The following is a 13,273-nucleotide window of genomic DNA, read 5'->3' on the forward strand; positions in this document are numbered from 1 at the left end:
AAAACTGAATAAAAACATGTATAAAAATGGTCTAGTCTGGAGTGACTTAACACTTCAAGTATCAAAATATATACTATACACGTTAGAAGTAATAGCTAACTGGACAGTTCTATTATTTTAGCTTAAGTAGGGCCACCTGCTTTGCCTATAAAAGCCAATATATGAAAATGTTACAAATAATACTTTTTATTTTTGCTCTCAAATTCAAACATGCTTCTGAACTTCAAATACATCATAACTTCATAATTAAGATGAATTACAACAGATACATGTTTAAAAGGCTAGCCCAGATTATGGAAATGATTCCAATCCTAATGTATTTGCTAGTGTTTTTCTATTACTAATACTGATTTAGCTTTATACAGTTGTGGTATCTTCTCTCATGAATCAGTCAAATAAGAGTTCACGATGGTTTACACGGGGGAAAAAAAAAATCAACCTAAGCAGTAATATAAATCCTGATGGTAAAACAATCCGGATTTCTATATTAAGATGTCAATACAGATGCTTTCTAGTTTACCAAAGTAACAGCACTCTATCAGAGAGAAAAAGGTGAATACTTGCCATCAAAACTAATGCTCGCAACCTTGGTGTATTTACTTTCTGATGCTTTTAATGTAATTGGTTTAAAGTGTACCGTTATAGCATCATTTTGTGGTGTAGGTCGAACACTCTGCAAAGAGAACAAAAATACATACATGGCATTATTTCAGTCTAATGGTTCAGGTGCCTGATACTTACACTGGAAAGTATACAGGAGTATACTGGAATGTGTACTGGAAAAGTAAAGTGGACTCTAAATTTGAAAAGTTTAACTTATGTTGTCCCTTTAAATGGAGTAGGCCACACTGGAAAAACTTCAAATTAATTTCATCAGAATATCTTTATAAAAGAAAATGACCAGAGGAGAACAAACATGACACATTTGTAAGTGTAAGAATCTGAAGACCAACTATTACATTGGGTGTGAGTACATAAAACATTTTAAAAAGGTACTTGCCGGGCGCGGTGGCTCAAGCCTGTAATCCCAGCACTTCGGGAGGCCGAGACGGGCGGATCACGAGGTCAGCAGATCGAGACCATCCTGGCTAACACAGTGAAACCCCGTCTCTACTAAAAAATACAAAAAACTAGCCGGGCGAGGTGGCGGGCGCCTGTAGTCCCAGCTACTCGGGAGGCCGAGGCAGGAGAATGGCGTGAACCCGGGAGGTGGAGCTTGCAGTGAGCTGAGATCCAGCCACTGCACTCCAGCCCGGGCGACAGAGCGAGACTCCGTCTCAAAAAAAAAAAAAGGTACTTATTTTCCAAATGAATGACTAATTCATACACCAGAGGAGGTGACATCGAAAAGACTTATGGATCCCTCTTAAAGAAATTCACAATACTGAGGAAATATCTGAACCACACGATGGTGAAGAATAAATATGAACTTGGGAGCTGGTGTCTCAGTGCCAAGGTAGTTCTGCAGATTTCCTTTCTAATGGCATTTTCTCTTTCTCTCTAGACACGGCTCTCCGAGTGAGGCGTGCTGCTGTCCAGGGAGAGGGCTATATTGCTGGTTATGGCATTGAGCACAGAGACAGACCACAGGGATGCTCAGCTTGGAAGTCAGAATGCTTAAATAACAACAAACAGGAAAAGCTCGTACTTGGAGAGCACGCTTTTTAAAAATACATTTTAAGGTACAGTTGTTTTTTATTTCCTCACTGACACAAAGCCCTTTCAGTTGGAAGGGACTTAAAAGATTCCAACCTCCTTCTCTGTTTTACTAATGAAATTTGCAATACTGATGTTTCAATAGCTAGGCATCAACAGGTAGGACTGAAACAAGAATTCCTGGGTGGGTGCGGGGCCTTCGTGTGACATCCTGTTGCACAAACATGTATCACAAAATCCTGGTACTGAATACAACTCTTGATTAAAAAATAATCTTCCTTTATAATTACTTTGAATCTGAACCCTCATGGATTGTGCTTGTTGAATTTTGAAGGGCTTTATAAACTTGTCAGAGCCTGCCATTTCCTGAAGAAAAGAACATTGTCCTTTTCTGTGAAACTTACCAGGCAAGCCCCTGAACAGGGGCACGGTCGATCCAGCAAGTCACTGTGTTCTTCCCCCTGGATCCCTTGGATCCCTGCCTGCTCTTTCAGCCCATTTATAAAGGTGAAATCTGCCTCACCGGAACATCAAAGGGCAGTCTCTGGAAGGTGCAATAAGCACCTGAGAAGAGCATGAAGAGAGAAAACTATCCTTGGCCTTGTGTGTGGGATCACAGGGTATGAATCGGATTATATGATAATGATCAAAGATACTGCTGGAGCAGCTCCCTTTCCATTGGTGGGCCAGTCCTGGGCTGTCAGCAAGTGTTCACAGGGTCTGAAATTAAGGCCCTAAGGATGGTTCTGGGGCCTCAGGCTCTCTTGGCATTTTAACTCTTTTTAACTTTCTCCCTTTTTCTTCTTCAAGAACTCCTCAATTGCTTTTGGATCTCTAGCTTGGGCTGGGAATGATTTGTTCATAGAATACTTTTACTTATCAATAAGCTTGCCATTATTAGCAACATTTAAAATATAAATTTCTTCATTCACTGAAAGATGTGTGTGTTTTTAATAATAAAACAAAGCAGAGTTTGAACTGTAGGACAGACTGGGAAAAGTTCCACTTGGTTACACCATACTATGTTACCAGGCTAATACTTTTTCCAAAGACAGGAAATCAGTACAGAAGTGTATGTGACAATCCAGGGGCATCACTTTATGCAACAAAAGGATGTTTAACTAGAGAGATGTGAGCTTGAGTCAGCTGCCCGTCTTCTCCGGGGCTCATTTCTCTCACCTGTAAAAAGAAATCCTGGCTGGGCATGGTGGCTCACACCTGTCGTCCCAGCACGTTGGGAGGCCAAGGCATGTGGATCACGAGGTCAGGAGTTCAAGACCAGCCTGGCCAAGATGGTGAAACCTTGTCTCTACTAAAAATACAAAAATTAGCTGGGCGTGGTGGTGGGTGTCTGTAATCCCAGCTACTCGGGAGGCTGAGACAGAGAACTACTTGAACCCAGAGGCAGATATTGCAGTGAGCCAAGACTGGGCCACTGCACTCCAGCCTGGGTGACAGAGCGAGACTCCTTCTCTCACACACACACACACACACACACACACACACACACACACACACACACGGCAAATCCTAAGGGGATGGGTTATTTTCTGAGATCTAATCATCTACAATATTTTGTGAGTCGGTTAATCTTGGTTTTTTCCCCCCACAAATGAGCCACTTTTATCTTGAGGCCAGGCTCTATTAGAGGTGATCACATGGAACTGTAGTTTGCAGAGGACTTTCACAGATATGGCTCCTGAAGTTCCTCACTTGCTCTGCTGAATATGGTCCAGCAACAATTGAGAGGTGAAGCCAGCTGGACTTCCTGGGCCAAGTGGGGACTTGGAGAACTTTCCTGTCTAGCTAGAGGATTGTAAATGCACCAGTCAGAACTGTGTCTAGCTAAAGGACTGTAAATGCACCAATCAGCACTCTGTAAAAATGCACCAATCAGTGCTTTGTAAAATGGACCAATCAGCAGGACATGCGCAGGGCCAAAAAAAGGAACAAAAGCTGGACACCCCAGCCAGCAGAGGCAACCTGCTTGGGTCCCCTTCCATGCTGTGGAAGCTTTGTTCTTTCACTCTTTCCAATGAACCTTGCTGCTGCTCACTCCTTGGGTCTGCGCTACCTTTATGAGCTGGAACACTCACCACGAAGGTCTGCGGCTTCACTCCTGAAGTCAGGAAGACCATGAGTCCACCGGAATGAATAAATTCTGGACACATTTTGGTGACCCAGATGGGACACATTTTGGTGACCACGAAGGGACTATCACTAAATAGTGATAAATACTGGGGGCTAAAAACTGGGCACCAGTTGGCCAGTTAAAAGCAACTAACACAGCCACTGGACTAAAGACACGGGTGTCAGGTTTTCTGGGAAAGGGCTAAGAACCCCCGACTCTTTGGAGTTGGGAGCGTTGGTTTGCCTGAAACTAGCTTCCGCTTTTCCTGTACTTCTGGGCTGGCCTGAGGGTCGACAGAGAGCAAAGTCAGTCAGCTCCGGGATCCCGACAAAAAGTTGGCTGACTGCGGCCATGAGCGGAACTCTCAGAGTTACGTCGCCCAAGCGAGACTCACCCATCTATCCTGACCCTTGCCCTCTGGGTCCTAATACCTGTCAGACAAACTTCCTCTCGCCTCTCTTCTCCGAGGCTAGTCCCACTTCTAAAAACCACTCCCTGTCTCTCGTTTTCTAGTTTCTCCTGTAAGAATGATTTCTAGTATAAACTCCAGGACTCTATTCCCTCCTTTAGGCACCTGGACTCACCAATCAGAAAGACATAATTTTTGCCCAAAGCCCCGCTGGGGGTGGGGGGACTACCTGGAATTTTAGGATCCCTCCTCAGACTAGCAGGCCTAACAAAAGCTATTCCTGAAGCCAGGATAGGGGGAGCCTCAGAAACGATATCCTTCCTATTCGTATGATGAGAAGTGATGATAAAAGGCGTCACTCTTCCAACCCTGGGGATCCCTTCCCTCACTCCGGGTATGGCCCTCCACTTCATTTTTGGAGCATAACATCTTTATAGGACAAGGGTAAAGTCCCAACACTAACAGGAGAATGCTTAGAACTCTAACAGGTTTTCGAAAATGCATCCGTAAGGGCCACTAAATCAATTTTTCTCAGTTCTCTCTGTGGTCTAGGAGGACATGCAAGGGTGCCGGTCAACAATGCGTCATTAAGTGCCAGTAAATCTGACCTTCCTTGGTCCTCCTTGTGGTCTAGGAGGAAAACTAGTGTTTCTGCTGCTGTGTCGGTGAGCGTAACTATTCCGATCAGCAGGGTCCAGGGACCGCTGCGGGTTCTTGCGCTGGGGGAAAACAAACAAACCAAAACCATGGGCGGTTTTGTCTTTCAGATGGGAAACAGGCATCAACAGGCTCACCCTTGAAATGCATCCTAAGCCACTGGGACCAATTTGACCCGCAAACCCTGAAAAAGAGGTGGCTCATTTTTTTCTGCACTACGGCCTGGCCCCAATATTCTCTCTCTGATGGGGAAAAATGGCCACCTGAGTGAAGTATAAATTACAATAGTATCCTGCAGCTTGACCTTTTCTGTATGAGGGAAGGCAAGTGGAGTGAAATACCTTATGTCCAAGCTTTCTTTTCATTGAGGGAGAAGCCACAACTATGCAAAGTTTGCAATTTACATCCTGCAGGAGGCCCTCTCAGCTGACCTCCATATCCTAGCTTCCTACAGTTCCCTCCTATTAATGGTGAGCCTCCTCTAATCTCCCCCACCCAGAAGGAAACAAGCAAAGAAATCTCCAAAGGACCACAAACCCCCCCAGGCTATCAGTTATGTCTCCTTCACGTTGTAGGGGGAGGGGAATTTGGCCCCACCTGGGTACAGGTCCCCTTCTCCCTCTCTGATTTAAAGCAGATCAAGGCAGACCTGGGTAAGCTTTCAGATGACCCTGATAGGTATGTAGATGTCCTACAGGGTCTAGGGCAAACCTTTGATCTCACTTGGACAGATGTCATGCTATTGTCAGATCAAACCCTGGCCTTTAATGAAAAAAATGTGGCTTTAGCTGCAGCCCAAGAGTTTGGAGATACCGGGTATCTTAGCCAAGTAAATGACAGAATGACAGCCGAAGAAAGGGACAAATTCCCTACGGGTCACCAAACCGTCCCCAGTATGGATCCCCACTGGGATCTAGACTCAGATCATGGGGACTGGAGTTGTAAACATCTGACCTGTGTTCTAAAAGGTTTAAGGAGAATTAGGAAAAAGCCCATGAATTATTCAATGATATCCACCATAACTCAGGGAAAGGAAGAAAATCCTTCTGCCTTCCTTGAGCAGCTACGGGAGGCCTTAAGGAAATATACTCCCCTGTAATCTGACTCCCTTGAAGGTCAACTGATCCTAAAAGATAAGTTTATTACCCAATCAGCCGCAGATATCAGAAGAAAACTCCAAAAGCGAGCCCTGGGCCCTGAACAAAATCTGGAGGCATTATTAAACCTGGCAACCTCGGTGTTCTACAATAGGGACCGAGAGGAACAGGCCCCAAAGGAAAAGCGAGCTCAGAGAAAGGCAGCAGCAGCCTTAGTCATGCCCCTCAGACAAACAAACCTTGGTGGTTCAGAGAGGACAGAAACTGGAGCAGGCCAATCACCTGGTAGGGCTTGTTATCAGTGTGGTTTACAAGGACCCTTCAAAAAAGATTGTCCAACGAGAAACAAGCCACTCCCTCACCCATGTCCACTATGCCGAGGCAATCACTGGAAGGCACACTGCCCCAGAGGGCAAAGTTTCTCTGGGCCAGAAGTCCCCAACCAGATGATCCAACAACAGGACTGAGGCAAGCCTGGGGCAAGCGCTAGCTCATGCCATCACCCTCACTGAGCCCTGGGTACGTTTAACCATTGAGGGCCAGGAAATTGACTTTCTCCTGGACACTGGCGCGACCTTCTCAGTGTTAATCTCCTGTCCTGGACGACTGTCCTCAAGGTCTGTTACCATCCAAGGAATCCTGGGACGGCCTGTAACCAGGTATTTCTCCCACCTCCTCAGTTGTAATTGGGAGACTTTGCTCTTTTCACATGTCTTTCTTGTTATACCTGAAAGTCTCACACCCTTATTAGGGAGGGATATATTAGCCACAACTGGAGCTACTATCTACATGAATATGGGGAACAAGTTACCAATGTGTTGTCCCCTACTTGAGGAGGGAATCACCCCTGAAGTCTGGGCACTGGAAGGACAATTTCGAAAGGCAAAAAATGCCCGCCCAGTCCAAATCAGGCTGAAAGACCCCATGACTTTTCCTTATCAAAGGCAATATCCCTTAAGGCCTGAAGCTCATAAAGGATTATAGGATATTATTAAACATGTAAAAGCTCGAGGCTTAGTAAGGAAATGCAGCTGTCCCCGCAACACCCCAATTCTAGGAGTACAAAAACCAAATGGTCAGTGGAGACTAGTGCAAGATCTTAGACTCATCAATGAGGCAGTAGTTCCTCTATATCCAGCTGTACCAAACCCCTACATCCTGCTCTCTCAAATACCAGAGGAAGCAGAATGGTTCACGGTTCTGGACCTCAAGGATGCCGTCTTCTGTATTCCCCTGTACTCTGACTCCCAGTTTCTCTTTGCCTTTGAGGATCCCACAGACCACATGTCCCAACTTTGTGGATGGTCTTGCCCCACGGGTTTAGGGATGGCCCTCATCTGTTTGGTCAGGCACTGGCCCAAGATCTAGGCCACTTCTCAAGTCCAGGCACTCTGGTCCTTCAGTATGTGGATGATTTGCTTTTGGCTACCAGTTTGGAAGCCTCATGCCAGCAGGCTACTCTAGATCTCTTGAACTTTCTAGCTAATCAAGTGTACAAGGCGTCTAGGTCGAAGGTCCAGCTCTGCCTAGAGCAGGTCAAATATCTAGGCCTAATCTTAGCCATAGGGACCAGGGCCCTCAGCAGGGATCGAATACAGTCTATACTGGCTTATCCTCGCCCTAAGAAATTAAAACAGTTATGGGGGTTCCTTGGAATCACCGGCTTTTGCCAACTATGGATCCCCGGATACAGCGAGATGGCTAGGCCACTCTATACGCTAATCAAGGAGACTCAGAGGGCAAATACTCATCTAGTACAATGGGAACCAGGGGCAGAAACCGCCTTCAAAACCTTAAAGCAGGCCCTAGTACAAGCTCCAGCTTTAAGCCTTCTCACAGAACAAAACTTCTCTTTATATGTCACAGAGAGAGCAGGGATAGCTCTTGGAGTCCTTACTCAGACTCGCGGGAAAACCCCATAACCAGTGGCACACCTAAGTAAGAAAACTGATGTAGTAGCAAAAGACTGGCCTCACTGCTTAAGGGTAGTTGTGGCAGTGGCTGTCTTAGTGTCAGAGGCTATCAAAATAATACAAGGAAAGGATCTCACTGTCTGGACTACTCATGATATAAATGGCATACTAGGTGCCAAAGGAGGTTTATGGCTATCAAAGACAACTGCCTAGATAGCAGGCGCTACTCCTTGAGGGACCGGTGCTTCAAATACGTACGTGTGTGGCCCTCAACCTGCCACTTTTCTCCCAGAGGATGGGGAACCAATTGAGAGTGAGTGCCAACAAATTCTAGTCCAGACTTATGCCACCCGAGATGGTCTCTTAGAAGTCTCCTTAGCTAATCCTGACCTTAACCTATACATCAATGGAAGTTCATTTGTGGAAAATTGGATATGAAGGGCAGGTTATGCCATAGCGATGCAACCTTACTTGAAAGTAAGCCTCTTCCCCCAGGAACCAGTGCCCAGTTAGCAGAACTAGTGGCACTTACCAGAGCCTTAAAACCGGGGAAGGGAAAAAGAATAAATGTGTATACAGATAGCAAGTATGCTTATCTAATCCTACATGCCCATGCTGCAATATGGAAAGAAAGGGAATTCCTAACCTTTGGGGGAACCCCCATTAAACACCACAAGGAAATTATAGAGTTACTACACACAATACAAAAACCCAAAGAGGCGGCAGTCTCACACTGCTGAAGCCATCAAAAGGGGGGGGGAGAGGGCAGAACAGTAGCATAAGTGGCTGGCAGAGGCATGGAAAGACCAGCAGAAAGTAAAGAGAGAGACAGAAAATCAGAGAGAGAGAGGAAGAGAGAGAGGAAGAGACAGAGACAAAGAAGGAGTCAGAGAGAAAGAAAGAGACAAAAAGAGAGAGAGGAAGAGACAGACAAAGAGGAAGTCAGAAGGAGTAAGAGAGAGAGACAAAAAAGAAGTCAAAGAGAAAGAAAAAGAAATGGAGTAGTAAAGAAGAAAGTGAACCGCATTCCTTTAAAAGCCAAGGTAAATTTAAAACCTACAATTGATAATTGAAGGTCTTCTCTGTAACCCTGTAACACTCCAACACCACCTTGTTGTCCATGTAAGTAAGGACGTACCACAAAAGCACTGAGGCCACTGACAACCCGCAGCCTTCCTATCAAAAATCCTTAAACCAGCAGGCTTCCTAACAGGAGATCTAAATCTTTACCAATTACCATACAAAGGTCAGACCAGATCTAGGAGAAGCTCCCTTCAGGACAGGAGATGGATGGTTCCTCCCAAGCGATTAAGGGAAAAAGACACAATGGGTATTCAGTAAGTGATAAGGGAACTCTTGTGGAAGCAGTTAGAAAAACTGCCTAATAATTGTTCGCTCAAACTTGCGAGCTGTTTGCACTCAGCCAAACCTTACAGTACTTACAAAATTAGGAAGGAGCCATCTATACCAATTCCAAGTTAATATGGACTGGACGAGGTTTTATTAACAGCAAAAAAATTTTTTAAATCCCAATCTTACAAGGCTTTCAATAAAAGTAAAGTTTGCTAAAAGTTAACAGTGTAACATGTAATATCCTAACTTCTAATCTTATGGAAATCAGTGCCCCTCAAAGCTCAAGTCCCTCAGCGCAGGGTCATACAACTAATACCCCTACTTACAGAAATGTCCACCGCTACAGGAACCGGAATAGCAGGTTTATCTATTTTATTACCCTACTACCAAAAACTCTCAAAGGACTTCTCAGACAGTTTGCAAGAAGTAACAAAATCTATCCTTACTCTACAATCCCAAATAGACTCTTTGGCAGCAGTGACTCTCGAAAACCGCCGAGGCCTAGACCTCCTCATTGCTGAGAAAGGAGGACTTTGTAACTTCCTAGGGGAAGAGTGTTTTTTACACTAAGCAGTTGGGGATAGTATGAGATGCTGCCCCATGTTTACAGGACAAGGCTTCTGAAATCAGATGATGCCTTTCAAACTCTTATACCAACCTCTGGAGTTAGGTGACATGGCTTCTCCCCTTTCTAGGTCCTGTGACAGCCATCTTGCTATTACTCGCTTTGGGCCCTGTATTTTTAACCTCCTTGTCAAATGTGTTTCTTCTAGGATCGAGGCCATCAAGCTACAGATGGTCTTATAAATGGAACCCCAAATGAGCTCAAATAACAACTTCTACCGAGGACCCCCGGATCGACCCACTGGCCCCTTGGCGGGCCTAGAGAGTTCCCCTCTGGAGGACACTACCACTGTAGGGTCCCTTCTTTGCCCCTATCCAGCAGGAAGTTGCTAGAACGGTCATTGTCCAATTCCCAACAGCAGTTGATGTGTTCTATTTAGATGGGGGATTGAGTGGTGAAGACAGATGGACTTCCTGGATTGAGTAGGGACTTGGAGACCTTTTCTGTCTAGAGGACTGTAAATGCACCAATCAGTGCTCTGTGTCTAGCTAAAGGATTGTAAATGCACCAATCAGCACTCCACAAAAACGCACCAATCAGCGCACACTGTCTAGCTAAAGGATTGTAAATGCACCAATCAGTACTCTGTAAAATGGACCAATCAGCACTCTGTCAAATGGACCAATCAGTGCTCTGTAAAATGGACCAAACAGCAGGACGCAGGTGGGGCCAAATAAGGGAATAAAAGCTAGCCACCTGAGTCAGCAGAGGCAACCTGCTTGGGTCCCCTTCCACACTGTGGAAACCTTGTTCTTTCACTCTTCACAATAAATCTTGCTGCTGCTCACTCTTTGGGTCCGCACCACCTTTAAGAGCTGTAACACTCACCGTGAAGGTACATGGCTTCATTCTTTAAGTCAGCGAGACCAAGAACCCACCGGAAGGAACTAACTCTGGATATACAATGAAGGTCTGACCATTTTTCAATATGCTTAAAGGCTAGAAGTGGGAGTTCATCAGTAACAAGCACAACATTTTTTGAGTGTTATCAGCCTGTACACCACCAAGCCAGAAATAGCTAAGCAAGGATGTTTGTTAAAATATAGTCACTGTAAGTAGTAAGAACTTAAAATAGCTGATGAATTTTTTTCATATGAAACACACCACTTTAAGATTTTTCTTACCAGATAAAAACTTTACATTAGTATTGCTACCTTAAAATATGCTGCAGTAATAACAAAGAAATATTCAACTGAAAACTCATGTTTTATATAAATGGTCTGAATTGTTCACTCATTATCAGTAAAAAGAAACCCAAATTGTTAAAACCCATTTTCCAAGGAAACAAAAACAAAGCAAACAAACAAACCCAAGACAAAACATTTAAGGAGCTGGCCCATTCTGGTGTGGCTTTAAATGAGAACTAACACACAATCATCACCTTGTAGTAAGCATACTTATACAAACAACCTGTTTTATATTAGTGACTACTGCTGACTCACAGATAATCAAGAAGTGGAAACACTACTGCAAGTTTCCCAGGAAAGGCAGCTCACAAGCTTGCATATGTTCTAAATAGAGTTCTAGGCTTTTCTCACAACATTCAGACCCAACTAAAGCTCAGTAACCCTCAAGTGAAATTCAAGGGTCTGGAACATTCTAAAATTGCTTATAAAAGCACTTGAGCAAACAAGGGAAATAACCTTTCAGCATTTAACATTGTATTTCTAATAATGTGTGTACCAATTCACTAAAGCATATGTCAAGCTGATATGCTTACAGACATGGAAGGACAGAAAGCAAAGGAGACCACTTGGATTCCAATTTGTCCATTACCAAGGGAAACCTCATCCAAACATTCCTCTGAAGACATCTCAGGCAAACTTATTCCATCATTTATATAGCACTCATGTTTTGTAAATGCTGAAGAAAGCCATTTTCTCAAAGTTGCATTACAGACATATTAGGAGAGTTTGGACCTGGGCATCCTGTCTGTTAGCAGGTGAGAAACTTATATTTGGAATTGCTTGCTTTAGTAATCCCATATTTAGAAAGAGAATGAATTCCCTGAAGGGGCATTAAAAAAAAAAAAAAAAAAATCTCCAGCTTCTAGCACTGCTTAGCAAATCCTAAAAATTCTATGTTTGTGAAACAGAAGGAGGCAGGAACCCTTCTAAACAGCCATCAGTCTAAGCCTGGTGAATTATGCAGAAAATGCTGAAACACACAGAAAAAAACTTAAGAAGAGCTCAGAAAACTCAGTTTCCACGGTGGGTGGGCTTGCCCCACAGCTGATAAGGCGGGACGTCTAAGCCACCATCATTTCTCAGGCTGACCGCTCCATCAGATCCCAAGTGGTCTCCTTTGCTTTCTGTCCTTCCATGTCTGTAAGTTCACTCTCCACAAGGTAGCTACAGTGACCTTTTACAACACATAAATCAGATAAATCACTCTGCTGTTTAAAATCCTATACTAATTTCCCATTACACTTAGAATAAAATCTAAGTATCTCCCAGAGTTCCAGGAAGCCCTGATTAGCAGTGAGCTCCATGGGGTAGGGAACTCCGGTGGTCTGATCCACTGCTGTATTCTCAGTCAGCATAGCAGCTGGCATATAGTTGATGCTCATTAAATGTTTATTGAATGGGTGAATGAAAGAGGAAATAGCAAACCACCAAAACACTGGCAGAGTTTGGGCTTTGGATATTATAAAAGATACACATAGGTAGGTACAGATGTATTATATTAATAGATATATATAGGTTTTTAACAGAAATATTGACTGTGCAATTAAAATGATACATTCATAAATATGTGATTGCTAAGTGGCACTGTATAATAATACTTTCATGTTTCATATACCTTTTACTTTTTTTTTTTTTTGAGACAGAGTCTTGCTCTGTTACCCAGGCTGGAACACAGTTGCGCGATCTTGGCTCACTGCAACCTCCACCTCTGAGGTTCAGGCAATTCTCCTGCCTCAGCTTGAGTAGCTGGTACTACAGGCGCGTGCCACCATGCCTGGCTAATTTTTGTATTTTTAGTAGAGACAGGGTTTCGCCATGTTGGCCAGGCCGGTCTTGAACTCCTGACCTCAGGTGATCCACCCGCCTCAGCCTCCCAAAGTGCTGGGATTACAGGTGTGAGGCCACCATGCCTGGCCTATTTTTGCATTTTTTATAGTTGTGTAAGTCACTTCCAGGAAAAAAAAAAAAGCTCTCAGTTTTCCTATTTAGAAAACTAGGACCACTGCACCTTACAGGTATTAAAGTAATACATTTACTACATAACAGCACCAGCCTAGTGCCTGACTCAGTAAGAGGAAAAATGTTCACCTACAATGTATCCAAAAACTCCTTAGTAAATAAGAAAAAGGACAAACAGGGGCCTATTTAATGCCATGTCATAAGTGAACTGAATACTAGTTCTTCACATTCTTCGGGTTAATTGCCAATTTCATTTTTCTATAAAATGTTCATTGAAAAAGATATT

The 13,273-nt window shown here is 43.9% G+C and overlaps 1 protein-coding gene across 1 annotated transcript in view; it reads right to left on the reverse strand.

Moving 5' to 3' along the window:
- The window catches only part of TMEM131 (transmembrane protein 131), a 185,822-nt gene that overhangs the window by 65,943 nt on the left and 106,606 nt on the right, over nt 1-13,273 (reverse strand). The window contains 1 exon segment of the mRNA XM_017871809.1: nt 565-673. Coding sequence (XP_017727298.1) covers nt 565-673 — 109 coding nt within the window.

The sequence above is a fragment of the Rhinopithecus bieti genome, unplaced genomic scaffold (assembly GCF_001698545.2).
Source record: "Rhinopithecus bieti isolate Rb0 unplaced genomic scaffold, ASM169854v2 scaffold_6935, whole genome shotgun sequence".
NCBI lineage: Eukaryota > Metazoa > Chordata > Mammalia > Primates > Cercopithecidae > Rhinopithecus > Rhinopithecus bieti.